The sequence below is a fragment of the Pholcus phalangioides genome, unplaced genomic scaffold (assembly GCF_987345545.1).
Source record: "Pholcus phalangioides strain wild (caught in Gottingen) unplaced genomic scaffold, Ppha-v1.0 ptg000015l_1, whole genome shotgun sequence".
Lineage (NCBI taxonomy): Eukaryota > Metazoa > Arthropoda > Arachnida > Araneae > Pholcidae > Pholcus > Pholcus phalangioides.
In genome coordinates, this window is record NW_028301608.1 from 30,000,001 (window position 1) to 30,023,974 (window position 23,974).

The following is a 23,974-nucleotide window of genomic DNA, read 5'->3' on the forward strand; positions in this document are numbered from 1 at the left end:
AATGAAGTCATTTTGTCAAAAACATCAATGACACTCAGTAGTAGAGTAATAAATTTTCACAATTACTGGCAGAAATTTCCTTTGTCTGCGATTTACATTTTGTGTGTGCATGGTACTAAAGATATGGATTTCTACTGCTCTAGTACTAGGATTATTTTTTTGCTCAGTCAAAAGCATGATGTGTTGTAAAATAATGGCTTCCCACATCATCCAGCTGGGATCTTTGGTGGAGCCCCTGGGGCACATTTATATTGAATTTATAGTGTGAAAAAACAAAAAATGATAACAACTGTTTCTGCTTCTCGGCTGGGAGCCCTGTCCATTTGTAAGATAAGTAACATAAATTAAATAACATACGATGACAAGCTTTTTAAAAAGTATGTTTGAATGGTACAAAATGGCAAAATGGGCACTGGAGAAAAGCAAACATCATGATGGAGCATCTGTTTTCCCAATATTAATATTCCTGTATGAAGACTGCCCATTTCAAAAACGTTTTGCAATCATACTAGTTAAATATCTCTATAGCGGTAAAAATGACCACTGCAGTCCTTCTAGATAGAACTTCATTTTATCACTAAACTAAGAAACCTAGAATATTCATATTTTATGAATAAGAGCGTCACAAGATGAGAAAAGTCATGAAATTTCAAGTACCTGGGATAAACCGTTTGGGGCATAATTACGTGTCGAAGCAGGTTTGTGGTCAAAATTACCTCTTACGTCATTCTAGCATTAAATTACGTTTTTTCGAGAGACGATGACTCCTTCCCATGTTGGAGGGCAGTTTATTATAATCATAAAATTTTGAGCCATTCCAGATATTGACTTAGCAGTCACATATACAAGGTTTTAAGCGCCAATACAGATTTTCTAATCATGACAACCTGGCAGCTCTCGACCTAGCACTCTTAGTCCAGCCCTGCTATATATATGATGCTATGCGTATGTTGCACCAATATATTATGCATTGCTTGGTTTAATGTAAAATTTAAGGAGCATGAAGATGCACACGCAACACTTTTAAATTTGAGAATGTTAGAAATGGGCCATAACACATAATAAAAACGTGAAATTATTTCCCAAAGGTAAAGGTGTGATTGATCACAACAACCAGATAGTAAAAACAAAAGAAATTTATTTGTTTTGCAAGAAACCCTCCATGATCGGTATGAATCATACCACAGATTTTGAGGCCTTCAGCCATAGAAGCAAATCCAATGTGTGTGATTAGCTTAGCATCTCAGTCCCGTGTAGTTCACCATATTAATGACCTCCATAAAGAATATGACTAAAATAATAGCAAAAAGTTTGACTAACTGCAATAAAAAAATATCACTGAAAATGTTTTCAGCTTCAGAATTATATAAACTATAAAACAAATGAAATGTTCATTCTTGTATATAGTTGATTTTACTTTTGAGATTGATAAGTTCTTGTCCGAGGTCAACTATCATCACCGTTTAAATATATTCAACATTTTTTGAATGAGGAAAAGGGGGGGAATTCTACTCACCGTTGTACCTCTAATGAACCTAGAGCTTCCAATCCAAAATGGCACTTCTCATCCATTTCGATGGCTTTGTTTAGAAGTTCTAAACAACCTTCCATGTCTTGCTTCCACTGGAATAATAAAAGTCTGCAAAGGAAAAAAAGATAATTGATCACAAAAATATTTAGGATAAAACAATTAAGTTTCCAAATCACCATAGCCAATTTATGCTCACACTGTAACAAATTCTAAACTTGCTGGCTTCAGACAAGCATTTGGAGATATGTATCTATGTGATAGTTTGATATATTTAAAATTAAAACACACACACACAAAAGTGCATTGTTAGTCATTTTATCGAGAGCAGAGGAGCTTTTCAGATGTTGGTCGACTGAAAAATCAGACAACACTAGATACACTCTCAGACTATTGGGTACACACACTTATACTTCTGGCACAACTTACTAGGTAGTAAATTGCCCATGGGGATAGAGCTAAGTTGTGCTCAGTTTGAAAGAAAGATGGATGTTGGTTGAGTTATATCCTTGCCAAGTATAGAGAGATATGTGCAATTGCATAATTTACTTTCATTAATCTGAAATTATATATAATGACAAAGAGCTCCAGCAAAAGTAGTCAAGCTATGTTGATCACAAGTTGCCCCTCTTTATACAACCCACAAATATACTCCAAGTTTACCAAAATTAAACCTTTCTTCTCAATCAGCTCTGGAAGGCATTTCGACAGTCAAAATCCACAAAATTTGGCAACAAACATTTCAATAATGTGCTCATCACCATTCATTGTATCAAAAAAATATACATAAATTATCCTTAGGTGGTGATGCTGTGACACAAATAAATTTTTTCAAACATTCAATATATGTGCTCTTTATTTTCAATAGTGATTCCATTCACAAAACTATGCTTTAAAAAGCCTGAGATCGCAGTAGATAAATACACCTAGAATGTGCCGAAAAATTTTCTTTCAGATCTGACAAGGTAGAATTTCATATTGAAAGCATTGTCTAAAACTGAGAAGAAATACTAAAGTTCAAAAAATGATTTATAAAGCAGCAATGCTACCTATCACATTTTTAAGTGGTTGTTGTCCAAATATTTAATGCTACTGTGGCCATTAGGATGGCTACCAGGGCCCCTTCCCCAAGCTGAGGAATTTCAATTTTGATAAACATACTGCAAGCCTTGATGAACACCTCAGGTCACTATAGGACTTCAATAAAAATTTAAGTCACCAAACATTCTATGTAATCACTCAATTGGAGCTCGAGGACAAAATAAAGTTTAGTTTTCTAAATTTATCTCGACATATGTACTAGCTTTTAAAAAGTAGTAACTTCTAAAAGTTGAAAAAAATTTAATTATATTAATTGGAGAAAAAATTCTCAACTCCTAAGAAATGTATATGGAGGGTAAATATATTTTAATTTTTTCAATCCATACGCCATGTTTTAAACCACAGCATCACATATTCAAATTTTATATGTAAAGTAATGAAAAAGAAATATGCAGTGAAACCTGTATAAGACAGAAACCTGTCTTGAATGAAATCAAAAGATAGTCCCATCGACGATTAGTGATTCGATCTACACCTTTATAAAATGAAAACCTGTCTAAAACGGAATATTATTTCAGTCTCTGGACGTTCTGTTTCATACAGGTTTCACTGTAATTGTGAGAAGAAAAAACAAAATTGTTAGTTCTTACCCTCTGTGGACAAACACATTTGGGTCCTTGGGATCAAGCTCACCAGCTCTCAAGAAGTACTTTTCCGCCTTCTCAAATTCACCACATTCATTTAATATCTACGAAATGAATAGAAAGTTCATAATGGAAGATGGAATCATAAAAGTTCATATGAAATAAAAGATCAGGAAACTGGGAAAAACTATTGATGCATAAATATTAAGACTAATCATGCAAAAATGCAACATTTTGAAATAAGTCCATCAGATTAGATCCAATTTATTATAACATTATAAATCGTTATCTATAATAAATCATTATTTATAACATTTTTTTTATTTTCATTTAGTCACCCACCTTACTGGATTTTTTTTTCTCCTCTCTAAAATCAAGTTATAAACTTATCCAATCACCTGAGCATATAGAAAGCAGCTTTCAGAACAGTCTGGGAATTTCTTCGTAACATCTTCAAAACCTTTCAATGCTTGAGTCTTTTGAGTCTCATCATTAAACTGTAAACCACACCTGTACTGAATGAAACATTTCTGGGCGATGGCACAAGGGAAATTAGGATTCAGTGAGATACTCTTTTCCATGTCTTTCAAGGCATCATCAACATGGTCCATTAAAAGTGCCACCTGATAAAAAAGTATATTTCATGGCATTAGCAATAATCAAATTTTGAAAATTAGAAAAAATCTAAGTCTGAAAGCATTTCATGAAATTAACAAATCTTTATAAATCGTTATCAAAAAAATCTTTATTGGATTATATGTAACTAAGCATTGAAAATCTTTCTGCAATAGGAGTTCTAGGTGTCGACACAGACCAGGGGTGCACAACCTTTTCAGTCAGTGAGCCAGAAACTTGTACGTACATAGGAGTGACCATATGGCCATGTTTTACAGAACATTCCCTTGTAATTTTGACAATCTCAATTTTTCAGTCTAAAATGTCCTGTTTTTCACCGTATTTTCAACGAGGCCTTCTAGAATTTTTATTATTTACTGGAACAAGAATTAGATCATTTTCATGACTAATAAATTATCATAACACTATAATTTATTAGTCAATGTATATGTCATATCATATTTATATGATAATCATATAAATATGTTCATGTCACATATTTGTCAAACATATAGCCTACATTTTCTTGGTGAATTGCATCTTAATCCATTGCAAATTGCAGTAGCCTCTATTTTCCTATTATTGACAATTTTTCAGCAATTTTTAAGGATAGTTGGCAACTTTACATACTTTTGACAATTTCTTTGGCTATATTGGGCAACTGTACTTCTATGACAATGGTTTTTTGGCTGTATTTGGCAACTTTACTTCTATGACAATGTTTTTGGCTGTATTTGGCAACTTTACTTCTATGACAATGTTTTTTGGCTGTATTTGGCAACTTTACTTCTATGACAATGTTTTTTGGCTATAATTTTCAACTTTACTCGTCTTTGACAATTTTTTATATATTCTGCATTTTTACTTGCCTTTAACATTTTTTGGCTATAAGTGGCAATTTTACTTGCCTTTGACTATATATATTATGCTTTTTATTGCAACTTTACTTTTCTTTGACAGTGTTTTTTGCTATAATTGGTGATCACGTAATTTTAAGGAAATGGTCAGCCTAAGAATTTATCATGGCATGTATTAATTTCTTGGAATGCACCGATACTTTTTCTACCAGAACAACTTTTGTGGGCTGGAGGCTATGCACCCCCGACATAGACAAAAAATAGGTGATCTTTCTATTTACTTTGAGATATTTCGAAAATTCTTTATGTAATACAGCTATAATTCAAGTGATGTCAGACAATCCTTGTTTTCTTTTTTTTTTAATACCATTTGCATTGTTGAAATAGGATGCATCCAGTTTCAATAATGAAGATATTGACATTAGCACCAATCCATGAAACTAACTGCTAACATTCAAGAAGCTTTAACTAAATCTGACTGTAAATTTTTCCCTCGCTCTGCAATAAACACAATGATACAAAAACCCATAGAAAAGGTTTTGCATCATGCTGACTCAATAATTCGAAACTAATTGTTTTTCTATCACAAGTGAAGGGGTGGAGATACCCATAAATAAGGCGTATCAATTATTTGGAGAATACAAACCAGTAAAATACATTTTAAATGTGATAAAAAAATAATTATATTATCTCAAAATGAAACTCTCATGAAGAGGGACTGATGCTTTTATTTATGGCATTGCCAGAAGACAGGTCCATAAGCGCAGTGCTATGCTGGTCTGATCTGCAGCAAAAAGTTTTTGAGATAGAGCTGAACAAAGCACAGTTAATTTTGATGGCAAGCATCCCAAAATTGCATATCCTCGAGCTGGTTGGAACACGACTTCCACTAAAAGTTTGGTGCATCAAAGAAATTGACTCATTCATGCGCATTCTATGTGGACTAAGTTTTCTTCTAATGTTCATTGTGCATCGCTGTCTGCTGCCATGATCATACTAGCATGCATTCTACATGGAACCAGCTACTCAACCACTGAAACCACTCTCCATTCAAAGTTTATCTGCACTCTTTTGCTTAGTTTTGAGCTTACTATCAAGTTCTAGTGCCGTGTCACCTAGTGCAGCTGGTCTGGCCTAGGCCTGATAGCAGAAATTTATACGCAATGGTGGTGCCTCAACAAAAGTTTACTCTTTAAACTTTTATAGTTAATTATCGGCAGTTTTTTTTAACTGTCTTTTCTAAAAGTTTTCACTACAAGAAAAAGTTACATTTTTGAAAAATACTATAGACATTCATACCAGAACCAGAATAGAAATTTTGCGGAGATGCCTGGCCCTTGTGCGGGCCATATATCCTTGGACATTCATAAATATATAATTACAAACTTCATTATGAATGTTTTAAGAATGCTGCAATGATTCCTTCACATTCATTCAAATTTCTAAATGTAATAATATTACACTAAGAATGCAAGAAATGTTACATTTAGAATGTAACAATAAACTATATTTTGATAAATGAAACCATAGACTGTAAAGAGAGAGAGAGACCTGTCCTCTATGTAAATAGATATCAGCATTATTCAAGTCTAATTCAGATGCTTTGTTGAAGTACTTCAAGGCCTCTTCCATTTCTTCAAATTGAACTTTCAATGCTCCCATCTTGATTAAAGCATTAACTCGAACCTGAAACCAAAAAAAAAAAAAAAAGATATCGTGAAGAAACTTTGTATAGTATTATTAAAATTCATACATGTATACTACCTTAAAAATTAAAATAAAATTGGGTGTACAGGGTACCTCAAATCACAAGATTGATTTTTGCTTGAAAGCTGTCCATATCCTGAAGTAAAAGATTCCAATAAAATAATGGTGATCCCATTAATATATTGCATGCTTTCAAAATATTGATACCCCATATAAAGAATTAATCGGCATAGAATGCCCATGTGGTAGTTAATTTTTATAGTTTAATAATTTCATGCAGAACGAAAGTGTTTTTGCCCTGACAAAATTGTGTTTTCCTCTGAGCTTTTCGTGCTTTTTAAGGGAATATTGGCTTACAAATCAAAGCACTTTTATGAAATATTTGTTGCATGTATAATTTATACAGTTTTATAAAGTACCAGTTTTTCATTCAAAGTACCACTCCATACCCCAACTACTGCTGACTTCCAAAAACTCACTGATGTATGTATTTTAATTTTATTCTTTGTTCCAGGAGTTAGTAATAATGTACAGTGAAACCTTGCTAAAACGATACTCAATATAGTGCTATATCCCTCTACAATGATATTTTTTCAAATCTTGTTTGGAAATGCTAAACAGCTGTCTCTCGATACAATAATCCCTCTACAATGATATTTCTGCTTTGTCTGCAGAGTATTGTTTGTTATATTGAAATTTCACTACATATTAAACTTCAGCAAAGTATCAAAAATCCGAGCCCAAAAGTTTGAGTTTCTGGATAATCTGAGGAACTGAACTTTTTAATTTCCTTCTTGGGACCCTTTCTTTTTTCCCCCTCCAAAAAGAACCCAACTTCTTTATGTTTCTTCCAGGAATACTATGTAGTATATACAAATTGTACAGAAATTTCAGTTTTAAAGGGACTAGGCTGCCTCAGCTTTATATTTTATTGCACTAATTACTCATTATACACTCCCTTGAATGAAATTAAACCATTTTAACTTTTGGGAGGTCGTTAAAAAAGAGGAGCAAGTTTGACCGTTTTCTTTGAAACGGTGGCCAAAGTCATTGTCCCCTAATTGCTTACAAAAAATCATTGGAAAGACAGTTGAAAGCTATTAATGTCTCAGCGTTGTTAACCATCAATCCCCTAACTCTTAATTACTCTTATCTTCACTCTATTTTTGCATTCTTCCATTTTTTGAAACACATGGCATCTATATCTTATTCAAGAACTGAAAATACAATAACAGTACACATACAGAACTGCTTTATTGTCTTTTTTTAAAGTAAAACCAACTTTTAAAGCATTTATTGTTTTTCAGATAATTTGAGTTTTTCGATAGAGGTGTGGCCTCGGTCCCATCCACCTCAGATTATCGAGACTCAACTGTATATTCCACTTAACAATGTCTTTAGTCCACTGAAAAAATTGTTCTATATAAATTTCACTGCATCAAGTTTCAAACTGATTCAGCCATCTTTCACTGTAAAAAAATCATTGTTTCCCAATGAAAAATCTTCTATCTAATTTAGAACAAATAAAGGCTTTCATTCCCTGGAATCCTTTATTCTTTGGCCACCAATGAAATGAAAGAGATAACCAATTGGATAACTTTTAACCATTTTACTTTATTAAATGATGATTCATCAATTTTTTCAATCCAATATTGTAGGGGGGGGGGGGGATTTTAATCTCTCTTAGACCAGAATTCTCACCAATCATAATTAAAAAAGCAATAGTTGCCTATAAAAGTTGTTTAAATCACTAGCAATCAGGTGTCTGAGATTTCCTTAGTTTTCATCTAAACCCTTTAAGAGTACGATTATAGTGCTTGTGATCAACGTCTCACTTTTTTTCAATTGGCGTGTTTTTCCTCTGTGTGTTACAGCAATATGCCATTACATACTAATGTATCTGTGTATTTTGTGATTTGTGTATGTATTTATTAATTTAACATAAGTTACACATTTCTTTTATTGACGGCCAAGCATGTGTGTGGCTTAGAAGGAGCATTTTTCTTGAAATGTAACAATGAACTCTTGTTATATATTCACTTTAATATTTCATTTTCATTAAGATGAATTATTGAATATTCACCATCATTTTTATTTTTTTCTTTCAAACAAATTTAGGCATTCATTTCAAGCCTATATGTAAATATTAAATCTGAAAAATGATTTGTTACATCGCAATATTCACCTTGACATCAACACTCTCCATCGCAAGAAGTGTATTTATATCGTCTAAGGAGTCTTCTAACTGTCCCTGCAATAACTTGAATGTAGCTCGAACCAGAAGAGCCTCCGGAAGATCTGGACCATGGCGCTCTATTTCAACATTGCAAGCAGGAATGACATCATCATAATTTTCTTCAGCTAACTTATGTATGACTAATCGGAAACCACTGAAAGACAAGTGACAATATATATGTATAGATAATTATCATGTAATGTTATTAAATTCACAAGTTCTGACTGCAGTAAATCTTCTGATCACGAGTAACTCAGTTTCACCAGTGAAATTCTGATAAAAATTTCAACAAACTTTGACTAAATTAATGAGTAATAGTTGCAATACGAGTACTATATATACCAAAGCCTTCTGAATGAAGACTAGTTTATAGGAGGCTTTGTATATTTTAGGTGTACTCATGTTGTCTTTTTCTCTTTCAAACTGAACACAACTCTGGTCAATCACAATAGGTCAATTTACTACTGAAATGAGTTGCGCCAGAAGTGTACCAAACAGGCTGAGTGTGTAGCTAATGTGTGTGAATTTCAGAGCTACCATCTATTTTCCAAACTACAAATGAATTTGCATTGTCTGCTGAATGTCACATGATCAGTTCATCACAAAAGCCCATGAAAGACTGTTTTACCCTCTTGTGTGTTAATGCAAGCATTTCAAAGTCAATTTCAAAGTGAAGCCTCTGCTCTCTTGTATCATTCCAAAAAATAAAAGCCTACAGTACAAAATAAATAAAGACTCAACGTGAAATACTGAATCAGCCTGCACTTATTTGAAAAAAATTGTTAGCATGGGGGAAACAGTTGTGGAGGGAATCATTTGAGTTTTCATTATTTCTTATGGGAAAAATTTGATATATGAGAATTTCAGATTAGGGAAGCACGTTCACGTAACAAATTATGCTCGTAAACCGAAGTTCTACTGTATAAGCATGTGGGTGTTATATAAGGACGAGAATTGGAAAAAATAATTGTCCATGCAACATTTTTTATACTAGGCAACAAACATTTCTAATACTAAGACTATTTTAATATTTCTGCCAAGGACTAAACAGGTATCAAACCAGAAGAGCCTCCGGAAAAGGAGGCTCTAATGTCCTCTGAATGTCTTTTGGTATGAGATAGGCTGTGTTATTATATGAAGCATACCTTAGCTGTGTTGGATCCAACAAATTTTTTTTGTATTCCTCTACTGATTTCATGATAGGATCTTCACTGAATGATATAAAATAATGCCTTGTATAATGTTTTGAAGGCAAGCAAGGTGGTCGATTCTATGCAAAAAAAAGAAAAAAATTCAGCAATAAAAATGTATGTCACCTAAAAAACATTTTGAAACCAAAGAACATTTTTTCAATACTGTTATTCTAAATACACTATACCATTGTAAAAAATGTGAGCATAATCATAAAATTTACTGAATTGTAAATACAGCATGATTTTTATTAACTATATTATCACACAGGTTGGTTTGATTAAATGATGCAAATATGATAAAATTGTGGTTGTTCACTACTGTCAAAATTAAATATTCTGCTCAGTGCTATTCATTAGTAAATAATCATGTGTGAAATCATTTAAAAAATAAGGTTAATTCTGATATCACTAAACTTGCTCTTGGGGTCGAGATTAACAAAAATATACACATGGGGATTTATGGGAAAAGTTCTTTAAGTCAAGGAATTCATTAAAACAGAGTTTGTTATATAAAGATCCAAATGTAGGTGATACATTTCAATTCCCAATTGCTCTCCATATACATGCTGCAATTTTAGTAAATTTCCTCACATGAGATGAATGTATTCCAACTGCTACGGAGCTTTTATAATTCTTCAAGCATGGGAAATGGGCTCAAATACGTCACATTACACAACTAAGAGAATGATTCTATTCTATTTTTATAAGCAGGGAGTCTGAAGAGCCAGTTTAGAAACTGTACGGCAAATGTTTCTCACTCTGTAATTTTCATCGTTATTTTAACACCCTGTCAATTTAGCTCATAGTACTAAACTAGAATGAGACTAAAGACATTGGATGTGGGGGGGGGGGGGGAGGGGTGATTTGAACCAAGACATATCTGCCACCTTAAAGAATTTCTTACCCGCACAGAACAAATTTAACAGACTTTCAAAAGGGCATTTTGAACACCAATCTGGTTGATAGAAAAATATACCTCTTACCATTCGAAACCATAGTATATATATAGCTACAGTAACTATTTTTCAATTAAATTATTTTCAGTGATCTCCACCAAAGATATTCCAGTATCAATTACCCTGCAAGGGGCGAGACCAGTCAAGAAAAACTGTTTTATTTTATTTGATCATCGACAAGCCCAGATATTTTATAAATCTGGTTTCTCAATGTGGGACACATTTTCTCATCTCCTTTATTTCATACACGCTGAAAATCATGTCTACTTCGTTATAAAAAAATGGAATTTTGAGGGAGGGTTTAGAGATTTCTGCTTATATCCCATCAAGGAAAGTAGCAAATAGAGCCAATTACTTATCATTTAATTTAGCTTCAGTAAAGCCTTTTTTCTCCCTCTACCTTCATAATATAATTATCAATAAAATAGACTTTTGCTAATCCGCAATGTGCTAATATGGTCCACACAGTAATTCATTTTATCAAGTTTTTCTGAAGTATAGAAGAGAAGAAAGCATGTCGCTCTGTCACTGTATATCAGTATGCAGAAATTTATATAATTTAAATGATTCTTTCAACTACCTTCCAGTAATCTGGCAAATTTCTGTAATTTTGCATCAGTAATCCAGCATTTTTAAACAGATTTTTTTTCAAGTGTAGAAGAGAAGTAGAACATGCCACTACGTCTGTGTGCAGAAGTTTATATCATTTTAATAAGTTTTTCAACTACAGTCCAGTAATTCCACATAACCCTGGTCTGATATATGCTGAATTAGTGAAATTCTACTGCACAAAAATAAAATTCATCTAACATACTTGGAATATTTCTTTGGCTTGCATCCTACTGAGATTTTTCAGAACCCTATCAGTTGTCTGCAAGGAATTTTGGTTTTGGAAACCTTCTAAAATGCACAGTGTTGTCATATCTATCGCCAAGAGAGAAGGAAAAAAAAAGAGTGTTGTTCAATTATGAGTTTTATGTCTCTATTTGCACATTGTAAATTTGAATAATATTTGAATATGCTTATTCACCTTCCAGAGTTTTCTGTAAATCCCCAGTTGTTTCATAAGCCTTTGCTCTCCGCTGCAATGCTTTGGCATACTCCTTGTTCAATTCTAAAGACTTGCTACAATCACTAATCACTAGATTGTAACTTCTCTGCAAACAAAATTAATTTTAGAGATTCATACACTCATGTTCAAAGAATACAAAAGCAAAGGATGAATTCTATAAAACACGAAGCTTCAATTAATACTGTATAAAAATGCTTGCGGAAAAGCTTTACATATTCTGGGGTCGTTTAACACGTCAACAATTTTTTTCCCTACCACATTTGTCATTCAAATTACATCATAAATGTCAGATAATTATTATTGTAATCACTCTTTGACTTACAAATATTCAACTTACAGACTAAGTTGTGAACCACAGAAAAAATATCTGAAACTTTCAACGAATTCTACACCGAGGTGGCCAACAGCTGGCCCATGGGGAGATTTTGTGTGGTCCGAAACTAGGTAAAATTACTGTGTATTGAATAGATTTTTCTATCATTATTAAAACCATCATTTTTTACAGCAGACCAGATTAACAGACTATTTACATTCTTTATTTCTAGTGACGATAGTGATTAGCTATGTTCTCATAACACTGCCTTTTCGTACACACGTGTTGCTCCTAAACTTTGTTATGGGCATTCTTGCCTCATTTCTTTCCACCTACGCCAGTTGGTGGACACCTCCAAATTACAACTGTTACAGACTACACAGACCCCTAATAATTTCAATGAGCAAAAATGTCTCACATTGGATTTTCAGGTAGATATTGTGCCATTGAACAAGAGCGTTCCGCACCCAGACATGATTGTGTCGAAAACAGAGAAACTGTCATCTCTAAATTTAGAAATAGCAGGTTGGTGTATTCAAAGCAGAATGTGGTAAATCTGTGTCGCAGAACAATTGGCGCTACTGCAGAGCAATTTGGAAGAATTTTAAGAAAAGTGCAAAAAAAACACTATTACATGTATGGGGATTTTTACCACAGTAAATTCAGTAAACTTCCAGTCGGCTTAACGCAGAACAGTGCTACACATTCTGCTTCGGGGAAGCAGACTATCACTTTCTCAAACCAAAACACCTATACTTCTGTTCCAAGAAGGTAACTCAAGTAATAACAATACATGTATAACAAATCCGATTCCGTATAATCTCATGAACATACATATACTACTACTTCACCAAACACCAACTCTGGCCATATCGCTATATTGCAATTTACTGCCATTAGTGAGATGGGTTGGAAGTGAAGGTGCTGTCTATCGGTGGTCGTCTCGAGTTCGTTTGGGAAAATATCTTATCTATATCCTCCCTTGGGTTCGAACCCGGGACCCTGACAACAACCTTCACGATGGTAGACGAGCATCTTACCACCATGCCACTCGGGCACTCATGAACATACAGGAGCACCAGGTAATGGTGTGTGTGTGTGTGTGTGCGCGCGCGCATGCATGCATTCTTTCACATCTACCAATAATCTGCCTGATCTATGCAATCTAGTCCATCTTATCTTGGTACCATCACAGGTTAACCGATTCTAGATGGTCAATACTATCCACTAGCTTTTGGCACACTATTTATGCTAATAATAAAACTCTTCTCGATTGGATTTGGATTGGATTGGAACTCTTCTCGAAGTCTGCCAGTATGGGAATCAATTCCTTGATTGTCTATTCAACTTCATGAGGCTCCATCTGTTGCCAAACGAGGAGTAAGGGACCAAAATTATAGAAAATTTTAGAAAAAATGTTTTGCCTGTAAAATTCCAACTATGGATGTAACTGAATAGACGAATTCGCAAAAGAAACTAATTTTTTCTGCATTACATCTACTGGCTGGGAACAAAAAAATGGATGTGTATCAATTTATGAAAAAGTGGAGCCCAGGGTAAAATTTTAATGACTAAACTACCCATATTTCACCATATTACTTATGGTCGACACAAATCTGCGAGTTTTTTGGTATTTTACTGGTGCAGATTATACAGATTATACTACTGGAGTGTTGTCTCTGGTACGGCCCACAATACTGCAGCTGACCATTATGTTGGCCATGCAATAGTGAGAACTTGGCCACCCCTTCTAGACTTCAGTGATTATTAGGCAAAAATGTTTTATAAAGATCCCCCCCCCCCTTCAATTGTGTCATGGATTACAGAACTATGAGCATTCATGGAATCGATGGGAAATATCTATTCCTTGTAAGATGCAGCAGCATACAGGATGCATAGGAAAGTCCCCATACTACAAATTACAAACAAACAATTGATCGTAGAAGCATACAACAGATTACAAAAGTATCCAAATGACCTGTAGATTTGAGATACATCATTGATACTTGTATTGCAAGATGTTGTATAGTTATTAAAATAAAAAAGTTAACTTTTTGATTTGGTCACCCTGTCCTAAAAATGTCAATCAGAAAGTTGTTGCATTGTCTCTCCTGAGGCTTACAAAAAAAATTCAATGTTTTTAAGTGTGATATTCGCCGAGATATTTGGATTCAAAAATTAGTGAAAATGGAAAGAACTGCATAAAATCTTTATGTGCTTTTACTTTTCCTTCTTTCAAACTGAGCACAACTAGAGTCTATCGCCATGGGCATTTTACTACCTAGTGAGTTGTGCCGGAAGTATAGGTACCTGACAGTCTGAGTGTGTATGTAGTGTCGTGTTTGATTTTTCAGTGATGCCATCTATATTTCAGAAGTGAAGTGTTATGAATGAATATTCGTTTGTACGCCTGTTGCTCTGTGGCAAGACTTTTTAACAGGGAGATCGGCTCGCATTCGTGCCTTGAAGTTGGAGAAACACAGAAAACCCAAACTTTAACCAACCACCACTGTGGCACCAGTGGGATGCCACAGGGTTCTTTATGCTGTTCTTTCAAGCTATTTTTCATTTCAAAGTATCCCAGCAAATATTGCACATAGTAATGCCAGTCTTTTTTTCCTCCTCAAGAGAGACATGGCAATAACTTTCTAATTTTTTTTCAGGACAGGGTGGCCATACAAAATTTATTTTAATAAAAATACGTCCTTGCAGTATGAATGACATATCAGAGGTCTACACATTATTTGGATACTTTTTCTAATTGGAAGTATCCCTCTAGGACCAATGGTTTGCCAGTAATTTGTGATAAGGGTACCTAGTATAATCCACACAAAGAAATTGCTATGTTTTTTTAATGCGTAATGTGTAAAATTATGTGCAGGAAAATACGGCAATAACAATCAAAATTTAAAATTCAAGTTTTTTGAACTGTTGACTTTTCTAATATGAATGTGTGAGTTCACTTTTCACAAGAGAATAACTTCAACAACAAGAAGCAAAATAGACTAATACAATACAAACAAAAAAGGCCAGCAGAATGCAATGGGACAAGTGTGAAAAAATTTGGCCACTTACTAAGGCTTCATAGGCTGCAGCTCTGTTCTGGTAGAAAGTAGCTATGTCATTCTTCTTCTCAGGAGGACATATCTCTATAGCACTTGTATAGCATTCAACGGCTTTAGTAAAACTACCTTCTTTGAAGAACTTGTTACCTTGATTTTTCAGAGCCTTTGCCTTCTCATAGGGATCCTTGAATGGAGAAAAAAATTTTGAACCATATTTGAAAGAAAAAAATCTGCTTAATAACAACGTATGTTTAGCACTACATGTGAGAGGACAACAAATAATTTATAAAGAATCCTTATGATAATAGTCTGAAAAACAGTTCCATAAACTCGCAGTGAGATTTTGTAGGTTTAATAACCCTGTGTGTCCCTCATCTTCACTCTCACCATTTTATGTTCACATAAATTCCATTAGGGTCCATTCAAGTATTACGTAAGCAGATTTTCAGCCATTTTTGACCCCCTCACCCCCTTGTCAGCAAAACACTGACACCCCCCCCCCCCACTCCCTCGTCAGCGGCTTAGAATATTTCATATCTTCAAAAAAGGGTGGTTGATGGCGTAAGCAACCTTCAAACCCCCCCCCCCCCCCGTCATCAAATCTGAAACTCCCTCCCCTCTCGATGCTGATGTAATACTTGAATGACCCCTTATTGAATATTTAATTTTCCTAGTCTTTTTGATGGAAAATTCTACAATATGTTGCGATGATATCTCAGACATGTGGCACAAGCACTCTATAATGAAGAAACTTCGCTTACCATAACTGTAGCCATATATAAGGTACCTGCCACCTCCTCTTCAAAAATGTGAGAAAATAAAATAAATATAAAATCGTTTTATGAAGTTTATACTGTACAAGTTTGGTTCCACTCTCTCAAAATATGTTGTTCCTGTCTGAAAAAAAAATTCTGGTTGCAGCCTAGCAATTAATTCATTTAAACCGGGAAGTGCTTAATCTTTTGTGTTTAACGAATCCCTTACACAGATAAAACAAAAGCCACAGACAGCTTTTTACAGAATGACATTCAGCACATAATGTGATAATAAGTTGATTGTTTTTCCTCCCTTCGAGATAACAGAACCCCTCGTTAAGAGAACTATTGGTTAAATCCATCATCGAGAGCAATTTACTACTATTTTACTTCCTTTCAGGAGCAGCAGCAAGTTGTACTGGAAGTGTGTGTATGTGCCTTACAGTGTATCTAGCATTATGAGTGAAGTTAACGCTGCCACCTATACTTCAAATGATGAGTGAAGTAAAATGGCCATTTTTACCATTGCTGTCTCTGTGTCGAGAACAGGGCATTGGTTTTATATTATTTGTACCTTAAAGTTAAGAACCACAGAACACTAGCTTCAGCTGACCACCACCTGCAGGGATCAGCAGGTGGCCATCGCAAATCGCAGCCCTACCGCAAGCCGAGCTGTAGTTAGAATAGTATCTGCTGACCCCCAAAGCAGAATGTTTAGCACTGTTCTACAACGAGCCTTCGGCTGACTGGAAATGTTCTGCGGTAAAAATTCCCATATATGTAATGGTGTTTTTTGCACTTTTTCTTAAAATTCTGCCAAATTCTGCAACGTACGTCGCAGATTTCGGCACATCCTGCTTTGGGGCTGCTGATCTGCTTGCAACTTGGGTTCTCGTATTATGGGAATTTTAATGGCGATTAGTAAAAGCTTGTAAACATGTATGGAGAGGGCTCACTAGAGCCACCAGGCTGAGAGGAAAGATGAGGCCCAACACATGGCTGGACACAGTGACACGAAAAGCTCACCCGAGCCCCAAAGCAGAGAAAAGTCGACGTAGTCCAGGAATTGGCCTGGCCACAGTAAACAGCGAAGGATTCGCCAGAGCTACAAAGCCAGACATGAATTCTGTATACTGGGCGATTTTTGTAATTGTAAATTTTTAAATCGGTATATACTTTTTTTATGTTTCATATTCGTGTATTACATATGCATAACAAAGCACCCGACACCGCCCAGCCCCTCATCTGGGTCAATGGCTAGGCAATGATTGATAGAGCCTGGGCAGTGCACGATATGAAATTAGAATGAAATGCAACATGGGTGAAAAAGCTAAAACACAAACACTCGTGTCCATGAAGAGATTTATGTTTGAGAGTGGGAAAAGAAAATTTTTCCTGCAAAAAAGAAAAAAATATTTACGGAAACCTGAAAAGGAAGACAAAAAGGTGAATTTTCTAAAACATAGAATGCTTAAAATGACATTTAAAAAAGAGACGTCTGGTAACCATATCAACTTCTGTGTCCGATTTCATCAATTTTCTCATTTTTTAACTTCAGGGAGTAAGTCAATCTAATACTTCCTATTCTGGACTCTTCTTTAAGCCTGAAACCTCATAGCTCCTACTCATGCCAACAACAAGGGTGAGACTGACATGGACCACCCTGGGATGATTTCCATCACTTTGTTTTTTCACAATGTAAATTCATTATGGAGGGACCTGCTGAAGATCCTAGCACAGGAGACCTGCTGCCGGATGTAGGGACCATCTAACATCAATTGATTTTTTTGATTGTCTGTTTCGATAGTTTTCATATCTATAGCATTTCACAAACATTCGTGGTGAAGATCTTCTAAAAACTTATGGGTTATGTTGTCCAACCACTTCCCCATTAATTTTCATGGAATTCAAGTTAAAGGAAGGAGATAATGGAGTTCAAACAGGTTCATGCTTAAGATCAAAATAAACACCCACGTGAGAGAACAAAATGAACCCTACAAGTGAAAGGCCATGCCCACTAGCCCATGCACACATAGGCCTACTTAACTGAAAAATAGAATGTGATTCATTTACTCATTGATTAAATCACTGGTCAACTAAACGGCATGTAAACAGCACTCAATGTGTGCATACATTTTAAAGCAGAGTGAAACCTCACTACAATGGTACTCGCTATATTATCTCTACAATGATATTTTTTAAGCTTTGTTTGGTAATGTCTGTACTTTAATATTAAACTAGTCTCTTGATATAACGATAATCCCTCTACAACAGTATTTTACTTCGTTTGCAGAGTATCGCTATATCAAGGTTTCGCAGTACTTGACAGCTTAAAATTCAATTAACTACTAAATCACATGAATCGTGAAAACAGGCCTTTACTCATTGTCACTCTGACTCGCTCAATCACTCACAGTCTTGGTCACTCACTGAAGAATTTCCTGGACTCACCAATAAACAAGTTATTTTTTAAGCTTTTCAGTGACAAATGAGAGTAATGTCAAATACACAGTGCAATCATGATAAAATGAAATATAAAAAACAAGACATAAAACGAGGCATATCAACAAATGCATGTTATCAATATGTAAATGAGCTAGTAATATAGGATGGACCAGCATGTCCAAGAGTGATAATGACCTCTGGGTTGACCGCCGGTAACTCCCCATTCTCGGACTGTTTACTGCTGGTGGCCGTCATCAGCCTCTTGACCTCTGTGGTGGTGGTTGTGCCACCGGGGCTTTTTTTCGAGGTTTTATCGGTCGATTTTCGCTTGCCCTTGAGGTTCCGGTAATACCAATAGGCACCACCGAGGGCAACCGGTGCCGCTATTGCCAGCGCTATTTGCCACTTGGACCACTGATGCGATACGCCGCTGCCTTCTTTGGATGAGCCCATTGCCATCAAACAAACACACGCTCTTCCTCTCTGTCCTACTGTACCAAAACCAAAAGACAAAAAAATAAAAATTGGTCAGGCACCGCTCTTATGATCACCCGATGCCACTCAGACATTAAGTAATACATCTTCATAAACAAATAGAGATATCATATAGTATGACGTCATTAATAGTACTATACCCTCCAAGTGGAGGATAATCGGTTGAACATTTACAAGTGTGCTGACCATACTTCATCCGAAAAAATACGGAAATCGTTAGTTGTCGCTGAAAATTATACCGAGCTTAAACAAAATCACCAATCATTGCTTAAGTCACGGAAAAAATCGACAATGGCAAGGAATGAAGCATCACTACAAATTGCCATGAAAAGATAAACTCAAGTTTGGAAGTTTGGTGCATTTAATGGAGTTATGAATAAATACACCACGTCCAAAGGGTCGTCGAAAGTGTTTTGAGTCTGGATACTCGTTTTGAGATTTATAAAGAAAATTTTTCAATTTCTGATATTAATTCCATTCTGAGGATGCTCAGACCCATATCACAAAGCACCGTGGGCAGTGATGTCCAAACGCATGGGCCCACCCGAGCATGACCCATGGGCCTTAAGCAGGGCCGTCTTCAGAGCATTATTGGGCCTCCGAGCCAAGTGATTTTTCTGAGACTCTACCCGGCAAATTTTCGATAAATTCAACTGCTATTCATCATTCTGAGGCCCCTCTTCTCATGAGGTTCCCAGGCCGAGTCCGGGTAGGCCCATACGTTAAGATTTCACTGGCCTCAAGTGCAAAGGCCTCGTGAAAATTAAATCTGGTTGAAATTTTCGAAAGTAAATATGTCTAGCCTAGTGGGGGGAAGTGGGTGGGGATCAGAAAAATCCTACTGTCCGACTTCCACCCCCCAGATGTGCTTAAGACGGCCCTGACAGTGGGGACTCGAAGACCCACAGCAACCCCCCCCCCCCCCCCCCCGCTCTGATGAACTCTTGTGCTGAAAGGTGGCGGAAGAGTCAGCCTAGGAAGCCTTAGGAACACACATACATTCAAAACACATGCTGTGGAATGTATAGTGGTGAAACAGCCAAGATAGTTTTTCGAACACCCCTCTGTAAAGAAGGTCTATTTCGATGCAGGAAAAAAAAGTAAGAATTCTCGCGGTCGTTAATAAGCATAATTCGGTTTTCGTCGCCAAGTCGTTTCTGCCGTTTCATTAGTTTCGTTTTGCGCTCGGAACGTGTGTTTTGAATTTCGTATAAAAAAACTACTTTGTAGATTTTGAAATTTGTTATTGTCTAATGTAATTCTTTTCAACTATATCATTAATAACTTTTTTGCAACTTAAAATACTTTTTCCCGCTTAATCGAGTATATTACGATTCACACGACTATCATAAATATAAATATTAACAACTATTATATACATATAGTGATACTACATACATATATATACATATGCTACTATATGCTACTGTATGCTACTATGTACGAGTAAGAAAAGCTAGTTTGACCGTTTTTCCTTGATTGTGAACAATGACATTGTTCCCTAATTGCTTACGTAAAATAATTGGAAAAGCAATGAAAACCTATCAGGGTGGTCCCAGCTCTCCTCAATCACTGTCTCGTCTCTTCGAACTCCTTTTAACATTCTTCATTTTTTTAATCGTATGGCCTCTCTATCTTATTCAAGACTTTAAAATACAGTAAGTATGATAGTACTGCTCTTCTTTGTCTTTTTTCTCAAGTAAAACCAACATTTCCAGCTTTTTTTTGTTATTTCTCCGTATATTTCGAGTTTTTCGATGATCCAAGCTGGAGTTAGTCCCTCCGTCTCGGATTATCGAGACTTTACTGTAGGGCTTTGAAAAAATTTAGACTTGGAGATGGGTACCAGTGCCGTCTTAACGAATGGGACCCACTCGGCACAGCCCGGGGGGCCTGAAGAGTATAGAGGAGCTTCACCAAAAATAGATCTAACTGAAATTTTTCGACAGTAGGTATATAAATTTTTGGCAAGCATTTGTAGCTAGGAAGGGCCTCAGAAAATTCGTTGGCCCGGGGGGCCCCCATGATGCTCTTAAGACGGCCCTGATGTACTGGCCTCGAAATGGCTTGATTGTTTAACTCTTTCAGACTCGAATCAAATTCATCCGAGGAAAAAATATATTTATATTCAGTGGATTTGGCTCGGGGACGGTGAATCAGTCAGTCAGGACATGTGATTATATATATGTATATATATATATATGTATACAGTGGAATCCCGTTATAGCGAACTCCAAGAGACCGGAGAAATCACGTCATTATAATGAACTTTTGTTATAAAGGAATTCATGGTTTCTTGCATTTTTCCTATGTAAATTTATCCGGGGGATTAGAAAAGGGTTCGTTAAAAGGATATTTTTTTCACTATAACGGTATTCGTTAGAACGGGATTCGACTGTAGATAATTGGGAGGGACCGTGAAAAATCCTGGACTGGGCCAACTAAAGAGTCAGTTTAGGGATCCAGAATGTGTGGACCATGAGTTTATTGATTTGAAATTTCTATTCGGTGTCATCACTTTCTAACATCTAACATGTCAATATCTAATGCGTCAGATTCGCTTATAAAGGGTGGGACAAAAAGTCAGTGACAAATTTCATAGCTTATATAGTCAACGAGCTTATGAGAGGGCAATGAATGAACACCAGACCGTTGCCACTGGACGTATCCTCTTGTAAGAATCTCTTCCAGCCTAGCTTCATGACACACACCCGGGATTCGAACCCGAGTCATCAGGATGAGAGTCAGATACCCTCACCACTGTACGTCTTCAAACTGCGTTTAGGAAGACTTTAAGGATATTTACAAACAATATATATATATATTGTTTGACGTACTATTATATATTGATTATTTATTGATTTATATATTGATTATTACGTACAATCGATACTGCAGATTATATCAGCAACTGCATGAACTGAAATGAAGTAAACTTAAGATACGACTTGCGTTCACCTTTCCCCCCCCCCCCCCCACCAAAAGATATGCCCATCAAAGGGTAACGATGCTTGGAGAAAAACAGGTCCAAACTCAAATGTGTACTGCTACTGTTCATATCAAAATTTTGCTTCTGTTGTTTACATGTTTTAAGGTACGACACATGCATCGCATGAATTTTGTGCGCGTTTTCTTTTAATGCCCTTAAATAATGCTTGACTATGACATTGCAAACGTAACTTTAAGATGTGAGTTTGTTGATTTTATATTGATTTTTTAAAATAAAATCGTACATCCGTAACGCAGAAACAGGACATGGGAAAAAAATATATAAATGAAGGACTGGAATCCGTATCGAGAGAGAAAAATGAAGATCGATCTGAAGTTAGCTTCTCGGCTACTAAAAAAGGGGATGGTGGAGGAGAGACAGAATTAGAATGGATGGTGATCCGAACTTTGAAGCTAGTTGTGGGGCGGAATGTCATTAAAGAGGAGTGGGGAGAGAGCGCATGAAATTGCGCTAAGTAACTTTTGGTTTCCGAAGCTACGGCAGTAAACTAGTAGTAGCCGCTGTTAGACTTGAGAGAAAAATGTGCGTGCTGTAGTGCAAGCCCAACACTTCAAAGAATCGGAACGAAAGCTGTTGTCCAGGCTCTTCAAACTATAACGGAAAGGCTGTGTGCCGACGTGAAAATCGGAACGAAAGTGACCGTCTAGGCACGAAAACTAGAACGAAAGTGAATGTCCACGTACGTGAGCGAAAGTGGTCGTTCAGGGTCTTCAACCTAAAACAAAAATGATTACCGTGGGGCTTTATTTCTGAGTTTCAACGTAAATATTCGTATGATTTTTTATTTTATTTCGAAGAGACCCACGATAATCAGGAAAATGTGCGTAGCTGATAATTAACACACCTCCATGTGTTCTGCTTCACAATACCGACGAGATAGAAAAGCCTCACGGGATCCACTGTTACCAAATTTTATTTTGGTTCCCATGGAGTTTTGTATAAGGGTGTGTAGTTATATAATCGAGACCAAAACTAATTTTTAAGCTTCTGGATTTTCGAGTTTTAAGAGATGTTCGTGTTTGGAAGTCTTAGAATTTAAGATTTAGGTAATTAAATCCATCTAAAACTTCTGAAGTGAGAGCAGTTGGTTTGTGTTAGCTTCAATAATATAAAAATTTTTGATTCTAAATATAGCGTCATTTCAGGTAAAAGCGGGCGTTTTATGCGCTTGGAAATCTCCCGGAGTTGCGAAAGGCTGCAAGTCAAAGTAGGCTTTTCACGTCACTAGACCAAATTGATTGGGATCAAGAGGTATCGGAAGTGCATATATACTCTCGTGAGTACTCGGCTCTAGGTTCATATGAGAAATGTGGGGCACAGGGTCGTAACTGGGGTTTTTTGCCGCCCCCACAACTTAAAAATTCGATAATTTTATAACATTCTTTATTCCCACCTAAAATTTCCGCGAAATGAATTTTGCTCCCCCTGCCCCCTCTAGTTTTGGCCCCACTGGGGCATTTCGATTTCTGAATAATAAGCTAAGAACGGTTTCGGAAACTATTGTTTTCAACCCTGGGATTAATGCCACTGTTGGAGATCATTGAGTCCATCCCAGAGTCATGAATCAAACAAAGGGCTCCAAAATTATAAGCTTTCACTAATTTTGTAATTGTCTTTCATAAATTTCTGAATTTTCATCAAAATTCTGGAACTATTTCTCCCATTAATTTTGTTAATTGCTTGTTTTATTCATTAATTTTCAATTATTTTACTTCCTAATTTTTCATAAATTTTTAAATTTTAATAATTAGTTCTAGAGTTACCTATTTATTTCCGTCTGTCATTAATTTTTTTGTTCAGATACTTTACGTATAATTTCATTATATATTGTCATATATATTGACGCTAGCTAATCCCCACTCCTATTTAGCCTCCCTAGCAGAGCGCAACGCGACTATCGCGTTTCACATATTCTATAAAATTTCGCGGGGTACGCTATAATCGCGTTCTATATACATAGCGGATAAAAATACCCCGCGGTTTTGTACGGAAAAATTCAAAACTACCCGTGGCTGGAGGGATAACATAAGAAACGCTACTGC

The 23,974-nt window shown here is 35.9% G+C and overlaps 1 protein-coding gene across 1 annotated transcript in view; it reads right to left on the bottom strand.

The window, feature by feature from the left end:
* The window catches only part of LOC149075785 (mitochondrial import receptor subunit TOM70-like), a 23,034-nt gene extending 4,033 nt beyond the window's left edge, over nt 1-19,001 (bottom strand). The window contains exons 1-10 of the mRNA XM_089243293.1: nt 18,623-19,001; nt 15,238-15,411; nt 11,808-11,934; nt 11,592-11,701; nt 9,774-9,898; nt 8,578-8,782; nt 6,237-6,371; nt 3,612-3,836; nt 3,220-3,317; nt 1,517-1,639 (exon numbers count right to left, since the gene is read on the bottom strand). Of these exons, the coding sequence (XP_089099419.1) occupies nt 1,517-1,639; nt 3,220-3,317; nt 3,612-3,836; nt 6,237-6,371; nt 8,578-8,782; nt 9,774-9,898; nt 11,592-11,701; nt 11,808-11,934; nt 15,238-15,411; nt 18,623-18,886 (1,586 nt within the window). The 5' untranslated portion in view covers nt 18,887-19,001. The remainder of the gene's footprint in view (nt 1-1,516; nt 1,640-3,219; nt 3,318-3,611; nt 3,837-6,236; nt 6,372-8,577; nt 8,783-9,773; nt 9,899-11,591; nt 11,702-11,807; nt 11,935-15,237; nt 15,412-18,622) is intronic.
* Between the last annotated feature and the right edge of the window lie 4,973 nt (nt 19,002-23,974).